The 12439-nt window shown below is 38.6% G+C and overlaps 2 protein-coding genes across 2 annotated transcripts; both read right to left on the bottom strand.

The window, feature by feature from the left end:
• Positions 1–12: 12 nt before the first annotated feature.
• On the bottom strand, positions 13–818 carry LOC119546967. The gene has a single exon (XM_037853613.1). It carries the CDS (start codon positions 733–735, stop codon positions 430–432), a length of 306 nt encoding a protein of 101 aa, XP_037709541.1. The 5' UTR covers positions 736–818; the 3' UTR covers positions 13–429.
• Positions 819–1347: 529 nt separating this feature from the next.
• LOC119547641 (leucine-rich repeat extensin-like protein 3) lies at positions 1348–1792 on the bottom strand. The gene has a single exon (XM_037854580.1). It carries the CDS (start codon positions 1700–1702, stop codon positions 1445–1447), a length of 258 nt encoding a protein of 85 aa, XP_037710508.1. The 5' UTR covers positions 1703–1792; the 3' UTR covers positions 1348–1444.
• Positions 1793–12439: the final 10647 nt, after the last annotated feature.

The following is a 12439-nucleotide window of genomic DNA, read 5'->3' as shown; positions in this document are numbered from 1 at the left end:
ATTAAAAATATGTGTCTTCTGATTTAAAACAGGAGATTATATTTATTTCACTTTAGTAATTAGCATAACTGTACTATAGTTACAATGGTATGAAATTGGTCCAATAAATGTGAAATTATATTACATTCTATAAGTTTGTTAGAGCACAATAAATTCCGTCACCTCTTTTTGCCAACTTCCTTCGTTGTTGTTAATAGCTTTTAACCGTATTGGTGTATTGTCTTTCATATCAATGGAACCCATTATCTATACTATTGCACCATTTTTGTTGTCATTTCAAGAACTTAAGATTAAGACAAATAGATATGTGTGTTGTTTTTCTGTTATCTTTCGGTTACACTTTATCGACAATATATTTTATTTGCTAGTGAACTTGAAGGAAACTTGGAACATTGTAGTGATGGTCTATTTTCCAGTTGAACATCTCCTTCACCACTGCTGATAGGGGGTGTTGTTGTAGGGCTGCTGATACTGCTGGTACTGATACTCGTAGGCCTGCTGCGGATAATATCCATTTTGGGTCACGGTAACGCCGCCGTAGGGCTGCGGGACTATCATCTGGGGTCCCGGCACATAGGTGGCCGCCGGGGTCATGTATACGACCTCGGTGGGCCGAGGCGGAGGCGGCGGCGGATAATATGCGCCACCCCAACCGGGAACCACATCAATCTCGATATTTGGACGACCATGGTGATGGCGAGCAGGATAGCCGCATGGATCCTCATAGTACCGCATAGTTGATTAGCCACTCAAAATAATCAACCAACCGACCCAACCTCACCACCCAGCAACGCGTTGAGCACTGAAGACCCCGTAACAAAACAGCTCTCACAATCGAACCGAACTGGAACATTTGGGGGCTCTATCAATCAGGGTTTGTGGGGAATTATTCCAGTGGTTAGAGGCCAAGATAAGGTGGCTTAGTCATCCGACCAGGGGTGATAACGACGAACGGACAGTTGTGCATTAACAGGTGAGCGGGTTTTGCTTTTGCTCCTCGCATTTTGTTTACTCTATTAGCTGATTATGGCTTATCGGTGGTTAACTTCTTATCTCCAAGATAGGAAAGAATTGCGGAAAAAGTGGAAAATGCAAATACAAAAAATTGGTATCACACTATGAAAATTAAATGCATATGGTAGCCCTCTAAATAAAATTAGTGTTGTGATAATAGAGCAAAAATAGTTTTTCTGGCTGGCAATACAAAGGAAACTATATATATATATAAATTAAAGTAGAATACATTTTGTACTGTTTTGACAGAAACAAAAATATATTAAAATGTTTTGTAAGGTATGAAAACCACTTCAGAAGCTTATAACATATCTTTTAATGAAAATCGTCTCTTGTTTAAATAATATATTTTATTAAAAATATATGGTTGTCAAGTAAGGCTAACTTAAATAAATTCATCATAGCAGATTTGTCAGATCAAAGTTCTTTCTCAATATTGTGGGTTGTGGTAGTGGCTGCTCCCGGAGGGTGGTGGGGGTGGTGGGTACTGGTAGTAGGGCGGTGGCGGCGCCTGTTGCACCACCATAACTGGCGGTGGTGGTGGGGGTGGCTGCTGCTGCACCACCACCACTTGGGGTGGTGGGCGGTGGTGACGACGTGGCCATGGAGGTGCGATCTGGACCTTAATCACGGGCCCGCGGCGATGTGGGGGTGGCCCTCCGCAGTGATCGTGGGGTGGTGGTGGCATTGTGGATTAATTTAACTTGCCAGAAATATCACTTCCTCTGGGGAGCACCTCCTAATGTGTCGACTTATCGCTGGTAACTGAACGCGTAGTTCACGGGACAGACTAACTAATCAAACACTTCAATATCGGCCCCCATAAAAAGCTCCACAAAAATTAGTCACACGCAGTTGGCCCTATTATTTACTTTAACCACGGAATGTATCGATACTTTTACAGCTATCGATAGCAATAACTTAAATTTGGTTTATTATATTAAGCTCTTATCAGAAAAAGCTTTTAAATAATTTTAAGGCCCATGTCAGCAGGAGATTTTAGACGTTTATTATGATGACTCATGAGTCATTGACTTTAAGGAATTTAAAAACTTTCTTTATATCTGACATTATTAGGACTACCCAATGATTCATAGGTTTTTGGGTTTTTTTTCTTTTATTTTCATATAATTGCGTAAGTATCTAGCGACAGCTTATTGAAATATGAAAAATAGTTATAGTAAACTTAAGTAAAAATATTTATCCCTGGTTAAATTTCATAAAATTCTTAAACTCTAATCAACATAGACTTAAGCTTAAGAAAATATTGTCCAGCCAGTTAATTCAAATATTTATCCAGTTCTTAGCCCCAGAAAAATTTGAAATAATTCTTAACATATTTTCATTGGCTTGTAAATATTTTGCAAACATTTGCACGTCTATTATGCAAAGTTTGCAGACACGATTTTGCCTCGAGGGGCGACGTGGGTAAATATTAAATGCTTGGCATGGCAAAAACATGATAATTTCTGCAGGTCAATCAAAAAGTCTCTCGAGTCTTTTTGAATCTCAATCACTTGAGCAAACAAATGCGGAATTTTTGATTTCATAACCAGGACTGCGGTGTTTTTTTGCTTTTGTTAATTGAGTGGTTCGTGCTGCATTTTGCACACTGGTTTCGTTTGTCACTCTGATCAAAGTTCAGGGGGTTGCAGGGGTTAATCATGGGGTTGGAGACTAGGGGTTAAGGGTTAAGGGCTTGTGGGCCTAAAAAGTTAAACATGCACAAAGTGGCAAACGAGTTTCGGGCAAAGTTTTCAAACTGCCGCAAAGAAGGAAATGAGTGCCGCATAACTCGCAACATATCGACTGGATTTCGTGGGCGCGGGACTGCCGGAGGGGCGTGGCTGGCCGCTTGACAGCGCGAATCCAATGAAATGATGCCACTCCTTTTAGTTATACTCTACCAAAAGGTTATTAAGATATTTTAGGAATTTGTATTTATTTTAAATCAATGCCAAAAGTGCCTGTGAATAAAAGCAATGTCTTTCCATGAATCGGCAATACATTCAGTCTCCACATAGATTTTTGCACACTTTCCTGCACCCTTTTTTTATATTCTTAACAAATATTGTCAACCAATTTTTATGGTACTTTGGAGTTTTAAAATCACAGATAAAAGTATCTTAAAGTATGCAGCGTATAAATAGCAATGATTTATGATTTTAAATTTATTGTTGCATACCTTTAAACACCTTCTTTTGCAAGCAACTGTCCTTATTTTCAAAAAAGCAATTTCTTTTTTTATAATTTAAAATTAAAAATTTTTTTAAATTGAATAGCTACAGAGAGCATTAAATGTCTCGCTGTTCCATCTTAAATTTTCCTCATGTACTTTTTAACTCTACTCCGGCTGCTCCTTATGCATATTTTAGGAAATGAATTGCAAGCGAGTCCTGGGTCCTGGCAAGATAAAATGTCTCCGTCTCCGAGAGTCAAGAATCAGAATCAGAAAATTGCGGTTTGGAATCGGGAGCTCAATCTGAATCTGAATCTGTAGCTGAAACTGAGGCAGCGCCTTCGAATCGATAACTGTCAAAAAATAAGCCGGCAAGCAACATGCAAGACAGGCAGGCGTGGGGGGCGTGGCAAAAGGGGTGGCGAAAAAGGGGATTGGGAATGGGAATGGTGGTTCTGGTGGGGCTGGTGGTTTTTAGCGGTGGCGGCGGCGTCGCACAATTTAAATATTTATGGCGCTGCGCTTGGTGCACAAGAAACGGAACCAGGCACACGGCATAGCCAAAAAACCGTAACCGTAAACCTAACCGAGAAACCAAGAACAGCAGCTATCCGAAATTCCGCACCCGTGAAAGTGCACTGAAAGAAAATTTTCAATTTCGGAAATGTGCAGGATTCTTAAACAACTTATTTTTATAGTTAGAAAATTGTTTAAAAATGTTCGGCATTAAAATAAAATAGTACTTAATTATATTAGTGGTACTTGATTTTTTTTTATAAAACCATACTAAATTTAAACTTAATTTAAATATGACGTTAAACAAAAAAATTGTACTCAGTCTTATCAACATAGAACATTTATTTAGAGTACAGAGAGTATTACAGAACTCCCCAGTGTTTTGAAATCACATAAAATATGCCTAAAAGTAGGCAGTAGTAGTAGTAGTAGTAGTAGTAGTGGTAGTAGTAGTAGTATATCAACATCTTGGGAAATTATTTAAAATAAATAATAATATTTTAACTTTTTTGTTCACAAATCAAAAAAAGTTGTTTATTTTAAATAGCAAAATTTAAAATAACCTCTGTTTTGACCAGTATTTTTTATCAGTTTCCACCACCGCCTTTACGAGGCATCTTCAGCGGCGGCGTCAGAAAACGCATTTCCTGCTCATGTCATGACATGCAACGCGGCTGGGAAAACGCGTAACGTAACAAGAGTTGGCGGGAAAATCGGGGAAGTTGAAATATCGGGGCGGTGCAGAAATGGGTTACCCAAAAGGAATCATTGCTTTTGTCGACATGTCATGGCAATACTCGTATCTGGAAAGTGTTTCTGGAGGGTGGGCCGAGCGGTTTTCTGAACATTTTCGAGAACATTTTATTGAGCTACAGTTTGCAGGCATGGGCTGTGAGTTTATGATTGATAGAGTTGTAAAACTGAAGCCGGGAAGGCAAAAAGCTACGAAAGGTAAGGGATGACACGGTAGCTTTCAGTGAAGAGTTGTACTGTAATAAGTTTAAGGCTTTAGCTCCCAAAATTGCTCAACACATTTTGTTTTAAATTTATAGACACGAACAAGTGCGCCTATGATGATATGAGTAAAAGTTTCACGTTCCTTTATAGTTCAATATTTATAATCATTTTTAGTTGTCATCATATTTATTGTAAAATGGTTAAGCAATATTGTTTGTAATTGATCCTACATTTGGGTGCTTAGTTTTGCTTACAATATTACAAACCTGAATTTATATGCTTACATTTATTTTATAAAGTATTAAAGATTGCCTTGAAACCTATAAATATTTGTAAATTTATGTGGAAGCCCTTGCACAACAGTTTCAGAGGCACTGGTGCTTGCATTCTTGTCAACTTTTAATTGAAATCTGCCCGCAGTTTCACAGCCCTTGGAGTGCACCACCCCTTCCGCCCACAAGGCCATTAAGGAACTTGTTAATTTGCATTTTCCATTTCCATTTGCATGAAATTTGTTTCGTTCGCCGGGCGCAAAAATTAACCGAAAGAAACAAAAATGAAGCGAAAGATGAAGAGAGTGAAAACTTGTGCCTTTAATGAGCTGCCTGCGGTTTGCAATCCCCTTAACCCCCGGAAAACCCACGCATCTTCATTTCTCCCGGCCCTTTTGACACTCGTGACAATTTCCGGCTTTCACTTTCTGGTGCCGCTTTATAATAGCTTTTTCTTTATTGCAGCAAACACAGCAAATGCTCACAAATTTCATAAATGCTTGCCCATGTCCCAAATATTGGTTAAACATTTCCGAAGGAGAAGGGGTCTCCGAAAAATCGGAAAATGTTTGGCAAATATTTTTGTGACTTTGTTGCGTAACACAAAGTGACCAACTCTTGGCCACGCCAAGGGGTTTTCCCCGCCCCCAGTTTTTGGCCAGCCAGCCAAGTGGAAAAAGCATCGTCTGTCCACTCGAGTGTGCAATTAGGTGAAAATAAGTGGTTCAACAAACGCCTCCGAGTATGCAATCATTTAAATTTCACTTCATTTGTCCTTTTCATGATTTGCCCCTGGTTTGATGGACTTTTTTACACTGCAAATAAAATTAGGCGATGCTTTTATTTTTGTATATTTATTGCACTAAGAATTTTACTTCAACCATTTTTTTGGCGTAGATCTGGGAATGGCAAAGGTTGCCACTGAACAGATTTTTTATTTAATCGTCGAATTTCCAAGACCCCTTAGTGGTACACTCATAAACACATTTTCCATATGTTTCTCCAAAAACTGTTGGCCAAATGAAAGCCACTTCTATACGTATGGGCCATAAGATGGAAAGTGTTTTCTCTGAGGAAGTATACAGTATAAGTATAAGCAAACCGCTATATATAATTAGAAATTAAAAACGAGCTGCTTGTGCGCAATGAAACCATTTTCATTCTCATATATTTTATTGAAATTTGACCACATTCTGTTCTCCGGATTTAATTTTTACATATTTAAATTATATTTAAAATTATAAATAATCGCAAATTGTACACCAATTTTATTGAAAAACATTCGGCAACAGATATTAAAATATATATGACGGAGTTTTAATTTAACTTATTGTCCCATTGACAAATGTAGGGTATTTTGTAGGAACAAGTACTAGGATAAGTAGATTGGCCGTGGATATACACACAATTTCCATCCAGGGCTTTAGTACCCAGCCAGTGTGGAGAAAGCAGCATCAATTGGAAAGCAATACTCTCCTCCTGATTTTGGAAGTCCGCTAAATGGCCTCCTTTTTCTTGACAGCCAATTCGGGCATTAGTCCAATTTGCCGAATCCTCGGAGAAATGGAAATATCTCGTTCCAATTTTCCGAAATCCTGACGGTATAACCGGATTCTCATCACCTGTCATTCCCTTAAGTTTCATTTCCTTATTGCCCTGTAGTAATATTTTTGGAAAATTAAGGACTTCGTTTTGATTGTTTCTTATAGATGCCTGGGTTTCTTTCAGGATATCTGATTGAATACGCATTTCATGAGTGAGGTTGACGATGTTATCGATAAATGGTTTGAGTGCTGCGAGACAAAATGCTGAGCACTGATGGGGGGCATCTGTCAATAGACAAGTTTCGCCTTTTTTCTCCAGCTTTTTCAGAATTTCCTTTTGCTTGTTCTCCAGGAACGTAAGCTTTAAATTTAAATTTGTATTCTCCAAGAGACTGGCAGCACGATTTGAATGAAATGAATTCGAATTAACCCTTACACACTCGATGCAGGCGAGAAAGCCAAAAAAAATAAAGGTTCCAATCTTAAACATTTTGCGAACCCACAACTGCGAATGCCGAATGTTGGCTCCAACTGATTATCCATTCACTCGCCGACTTTCGAAGAGCCCCTCAGCGAACCACATACAAATAACATAATATATATTTCTTCTAAACAATGAGTAAAGTAAGTATAGATATAATTTTATCTTGCGCTCAAATCATTAGAAGAAGAACTCGAAAGTGTTTATTTTAAAATTATAAACACTTATAACGTAAGCAAACGTTTATAAATAAACTTAATTTACGATGGTAATAAACACCTTTTCTTGCAATACAAAAAAAACTATTATTATTAAGTGAAAATAAAATTATAAAAATATAATCTCTTAGTCAAGATTTATTTTAAGCATTTAAAAAATCGATTAAAAAAAATAAAGAAATCTTACGAAAAAATATATTTGAAATTAAACTTGAAGATTCAAATTTTTTGTTCACAGTGCACATATTTCTGTGCCCACTTTTCCCCTTGTGAAATTACAGCCACCAGACGAAATTATTTTGATTTATATGCAGGCAAGCACCTGCTCATTCAAGTCCCGTGTTTTTATTTTTTTCTGACCTGATATTTCCCCTCCCTTGGATTTGTCTAAACTAAACGCTTTGATTTGCGAAACTCCCCGCCACGGGAAACTGCCATTCGTTTCCCGGATGTCAACAAAATGGGAATTTGAAATGCAAATTTAATTTGAGACAAGACGCGCGACTGAAGGCCTCCTCAAGACCAGTGGTTCCTCGCTTTAATTGCCCCAGTGAAAGGGACGAAGGTCCTGTTGAGGCGTATCGGAAAATGGATGGTGGGAAAATAGGGGGAAATTCTGAGGAGCTGACAGCTAAGCGCCTGCTTTGCCTGTTAATTTTGCGCCAAATCAGCAACAACTTTGATTTCGATTTTATGCCATGTGCATAAAATTTTTGCGCTGACTCAAAAAGTTCGCACAAGTAGTGTGTGGGTGGAATGGGGCGGGAAAATTCTTGGGAAATGGCAGTGGGGAAAATCGGAGCCCTTGCTGAGCCGAGCGGAGTGTTTGGCCTGATTGAAATGTTGGCAACTATTGCGCCAAGTACTCACAAGTTTATTGGCAAATTGATGAAGTGTGTTCGCCTTTGCATGCGCATGAGTTTTCCACAGCCTGCAAAACAATTTTCCATTTTCATTGCATGCCGCTTGCAATTTGGCGGCGCTGATATGCAAATTAAGTTGTTGCACTAAACGACGTGCCGGGAAACAGGGAAAACCATGGGCGGTGTAAGCGGGGGTTGGGTCCCTCCTGTTTTGGCTCATTTGTATTACAATTCGTCACTGAAATTTTGCCAAGTGAGTGTGTGTGCGGCTTGCGGAAAAGTTTGCCTGGCTATGAGCAGCAATGCCTTTTCGAACAGTTTTTGTAAGCGAGATGGGAGCTTAAAGTTATTTAAAGTTATTTTTTTATAATTAAAAAAACGATCTTTTATTATTATTATTTTCTTAAGAATATAATTTACTTTTTCCATTTAAAATTATAGATACAATTGCTCCCAACATCTTCAAAACTAGCTACTTGTACACTTCCTTTTCGGGCTACACCTCAAGTCTTAAGGACCCCCACTCCACCGTCCTCAGCTCAAGTTCCCTCAATCAAGGACCCATTTACATTTCCCGACCTCACTCTTAATCGCCACTCAAATCTCAATCGAAACACCTCAAGCAACCTCCTCGCATTTAGATGATTTGTTGCCGACACAAGGGTGTTTCGATATATGTACATACGTATACGTTATAACGCTATTCGTGGCTAGATTTATGGGCAAGTAGGGGATGGGATCTGGTTGTTCACATGCATTTCATTCCTGAATAAATTCGAAATAATCTCCAAAGGCAAAACTGGAATGGCAAAAAGCGAACGGCACGAAAAGCTCACTTCATTAGCTCAATAATTTGGCGATAAATTATGCGGAAACCGAGAAACATAAAAACCGAAAATCAGAAATGACAAGAAAACAACTAAAACAACATGGTCAAGAAACAATTCAAACGGCAAAATGCAAAATAGTATTTCAAAGCAGGAAGAAGGGCTATAGTCGAGTCTCGATCATATGACACCCGTGTCTCTATCAATGGATATTAAAGTAAATATGCCACTTAATTTGGAAATTTCCTCAAGATTATATTTACATTTATATAAAAGCTTAGCAGAACCACTTGAACTTCAATATCTTAGTTATTTTTGGTTCAATAACACATTTATCAGGGAATACTTATAAGCCCCATTGGGCAAAAACAGCATATACCCTAAAACGTTCCAATGAAACCACATACAATAATGTTTCATTTGACGCAGATTAATCTCAAAAATGTTGGAAAGGAAATGGGAATGTTGCTGGTGGTGGTTTCATCGCTGGCGGGATTGAAAAAGGGGTAGAAAGTGGGCGGCTGTCAGAGCCAGCATGTCGTATGCGTAATATTGTTTCGGGCCGAACGAGCGAAACGCCAAACACACAAATCACGAATTCCAAATCGAAATTCGCCATCTACAAATCGAAAATCACAATTTGGCAATTGCCGAAATCGAAATGCATAACGAAATTATCAAGGGATGGGCGCCAAAAAGGGGGTTGGGGGCGTGGAAAGAGGGGTTTGACCTTGTCAAATGTCAAATTATATGCTGAACGACGCTTAGCGGCAACGGAAATTCAGATTATGAGCTTTTGGCCATCGCTTTCGGGCTGCGAAAATTTTAGTTAAAAGCAGCCGATCCAAAATTTTGATGTTTCATTTATCAGCGAGTGAGGCAGATACATCCGGAAAAGGGCGGTGGAAAGAGACGGGGCGAGGGTAACAGAAAGAGAGGACAGGACAATTGGCTTGGCTGATTGGGTCGTTGGGTCACTGCGTATGGCTGCAATTTTAATTAAAATTTATTGATTTACAGTTGAATAAATGCACATTGCAACTGCATCGTGTGCTGGTGCAAGGGGTCCACAAAGGCGTATGTCTCCTCACCGAATGGAAAACACTTTAGGGCCCAGCTTGAGAGGTATGTCACTTTAAATGTTACTTAAACTTAAAGCACACTATATTGAACACCACTTAAAAAAAGAATAAGTGATTTCTCTCCCGTAATAAACTAAGCAAATTTACTTAACTGTTTAAAATCATTTCTTATTACTATAAAATTGTAATTGCTATGTCTTTATAAAATATCACAATATATTAAATTGAAAAAGTCGACATTCAAGAGTTCTTTCCAATTAAAAACTATTCACATTTCAAGTCAATTTGAAGACTCCATATTCCGAATTTAACCAATTACACTTTCATCATATTCCCCTATGCCAAATTCCCATACCTAGAGTATTCCCATCCTCGCCGTTCCCCGCCCACTTTAGTGATCCATTTGCTCTCCTCTTTATTTCTGGTTTTAATAATACATTTTCCACTTTTAATTAAAGTTTAGTTGTTCGCCGAATTTTTTCGAGAAAGTTTCGCCCAAAAACAAACAGCAGCACACGACGAAAAGCAGTTGGCTGAGGATTTGGCTAAGGATTTGGCTGCAGATTTGGTGGCTGGCAGTTTGTTGCATTTGTCGTCTCTATCTCTACACTTTTAAAAATATGTTCGATTAATAAGAATTTAAGTGGTCTAATTTAGGAGCAGATAACATTTGTTGGTACTATTGCTATATTCCTACAAAAATCACAATATTTCTTTATTTTATTAAACTAATAAGGTATGGTCTTGTTATTTAAGTAATGTTCTATTTTGAACTATAAAAGCTCAGATGGCCTCCTTTCCAAATGATATGAAAAATCACCAGGAAGGTGATAGAATCATGTATTTTTTAGTGCATCTCTACGTGTCGTGTGCCACGTCATTAACAGGTGAAAGGTGAAAGTTTTCGCCATGGCACACATCATTTCGTAGCCGAGTGAGAGTTTTTAGGCAAAACAACCCGAAGAGCAAACTCTGCGAACACAATTACAATTGCGGTTCATTTGACAGTTTCCATTTAGTTTTGCCTGTTTGCCAGCCTGCAGATGGCAGGAAAGTCAGGAAAGGCCGGAGGAAAAACCCGAGCAGGAGGAAAAACATCAGCAGACGAGGGCTGTTGCATAATTAACGGCAACAAAGTGTTAAGAAGTGCATCAAGCAAATGTTAACTGCCCAACAGCGTGGCAAGGAGGGGGGGCGGGGGCCACGGGGGCCGCACAAGGGTTAAGGAGCGGGCTAAACTTGCGGCTGTAAATCAGCCCAAGAGAACAAAAGGCATGTTCGTTAAGGCATTTTCCTTTTTTCATGCTGCACTTTTACAATGAAAATGCGAAATGGGAAAGGGAAAAGGTGGGGGAAGTTTGCCATAAAGGGGTCTTAAGGGAAGGGCGGAGTAAGCAGAATTCGCTTTTCGACTTTCATAAATGAGATAGGAATCTAGGAAGACAGTAGCTTATTAAATTTAAATAAATTTTTAGTTCATATTCTTTTCTTATATTCGAGGTAATATTTGTATAATCAATAATCCACTTAAAATGTTACATATCATGCAAAGTAATTTTTAACAATAATATGGTTTTCTACCGTTTGTATACCTTTTTTAAAAAGTGTTTTAAACATTTTCAAGCAAATTTAATTTGTATCTGCGCCAATTCTGCCCCAAGTTCGCTTGAGGAGAAATTCCGCGTCTTGATTACAATAAAATATTTAAAACTTGGCTCCGTCAGATGCCAAAACTACACTACCCGTCAGGAATTGGTGCTTTTATGACTTACCCCGAAAACACATATCCTTGGGTAATTTGATAGTTATGTCTGCTCCCCGGGGGGGAAAAGAGTTTTCCTTTCGCTCGAGGCGTCAATTGAGGCAGGGCCGGAAAGGAAAAGTCGGGAAACGAGGCCTCTGGAATTTCCTTCGCATGAATATTTAGTTGCGTAATGTGGCCACGCCCTCGAAACAGTTTAATTTGTGCGACAGCAAAACAAAAACAAAAACAGAAACAAAGGCCAATGCGAATGCTAATTTTATTGACATCCAAAACTCAAGAAGGCGGCGCGGAAATGAAAGTCGCGTGGGGAGGGCGTGGCCCCTTTCCCCCAGTTATTAACACATTTGCGGAGAGAAAGAATTTCCCACCCCCAACTTCCGCCCCTTTTCGCCGCCTGCTAATTAACACGTTTTGAATTGTGAATTTTGAAATGTGTTAAATAATGAAAGCGGGGGAGCAAGAATAACAAAACAATATGCAAAAAGGATTTGGTGTTAAGGATAACAAATGGAGGTGATATTCGACACAAGGAGCGATGGGGGAATACCCTACTCTCGTTTTGAAGTGTAATTATTTCGTGCATTTTGTACTTCGTATTTTATTATCGAAGATCGTACAACTTATGAAGTAAAAATATAAATATAAAACATTATTTATGTCATTTTGTACCTTAACAAAATGAATTTGTTTTTAAAAGCTTTGTCATTTTGTAAATAGTTAA

Source organism: Drosophila subpulchrella, chromosome 2L, assembly GCF_014743375.2.
Source record: "Drosophila subpulchrella strain 33 F10 #4 breed RU33 chromosome 2L, RU_Dsub_v1.1 Primary Assembly, whole genome shotgun sequence".
NCBI classification, from domain to species: Eukaryota; Metazoa; Arthropoda; class Insecta; order Diptera; family Drosophilidae; genus Drosophila; species Drosophila subpulchrella.
The sequence above is the reverse complement of the archived record's forward strand: the minus strand, read 5'-3'. Positions and strand labels throughout refer to the sequence as shown.

What these genes read in the sequence shown, in the direction of transcription:
- LOC119547641 (XM_037854580.1), bottom strand. Translation starts at nt 1,702, where the DNA reads ATGCCACCACCACCCCACGATCACTGCGGAGGGCCACCCCCACATCGC.
- LOC119546967 (XM_037853613.1), bottom strand. Translation starts at nt 735, where the DNA reads ATGCGGTACTATGAGGATCCATGCGGCTATCCTGCTCGCCATCACCAT.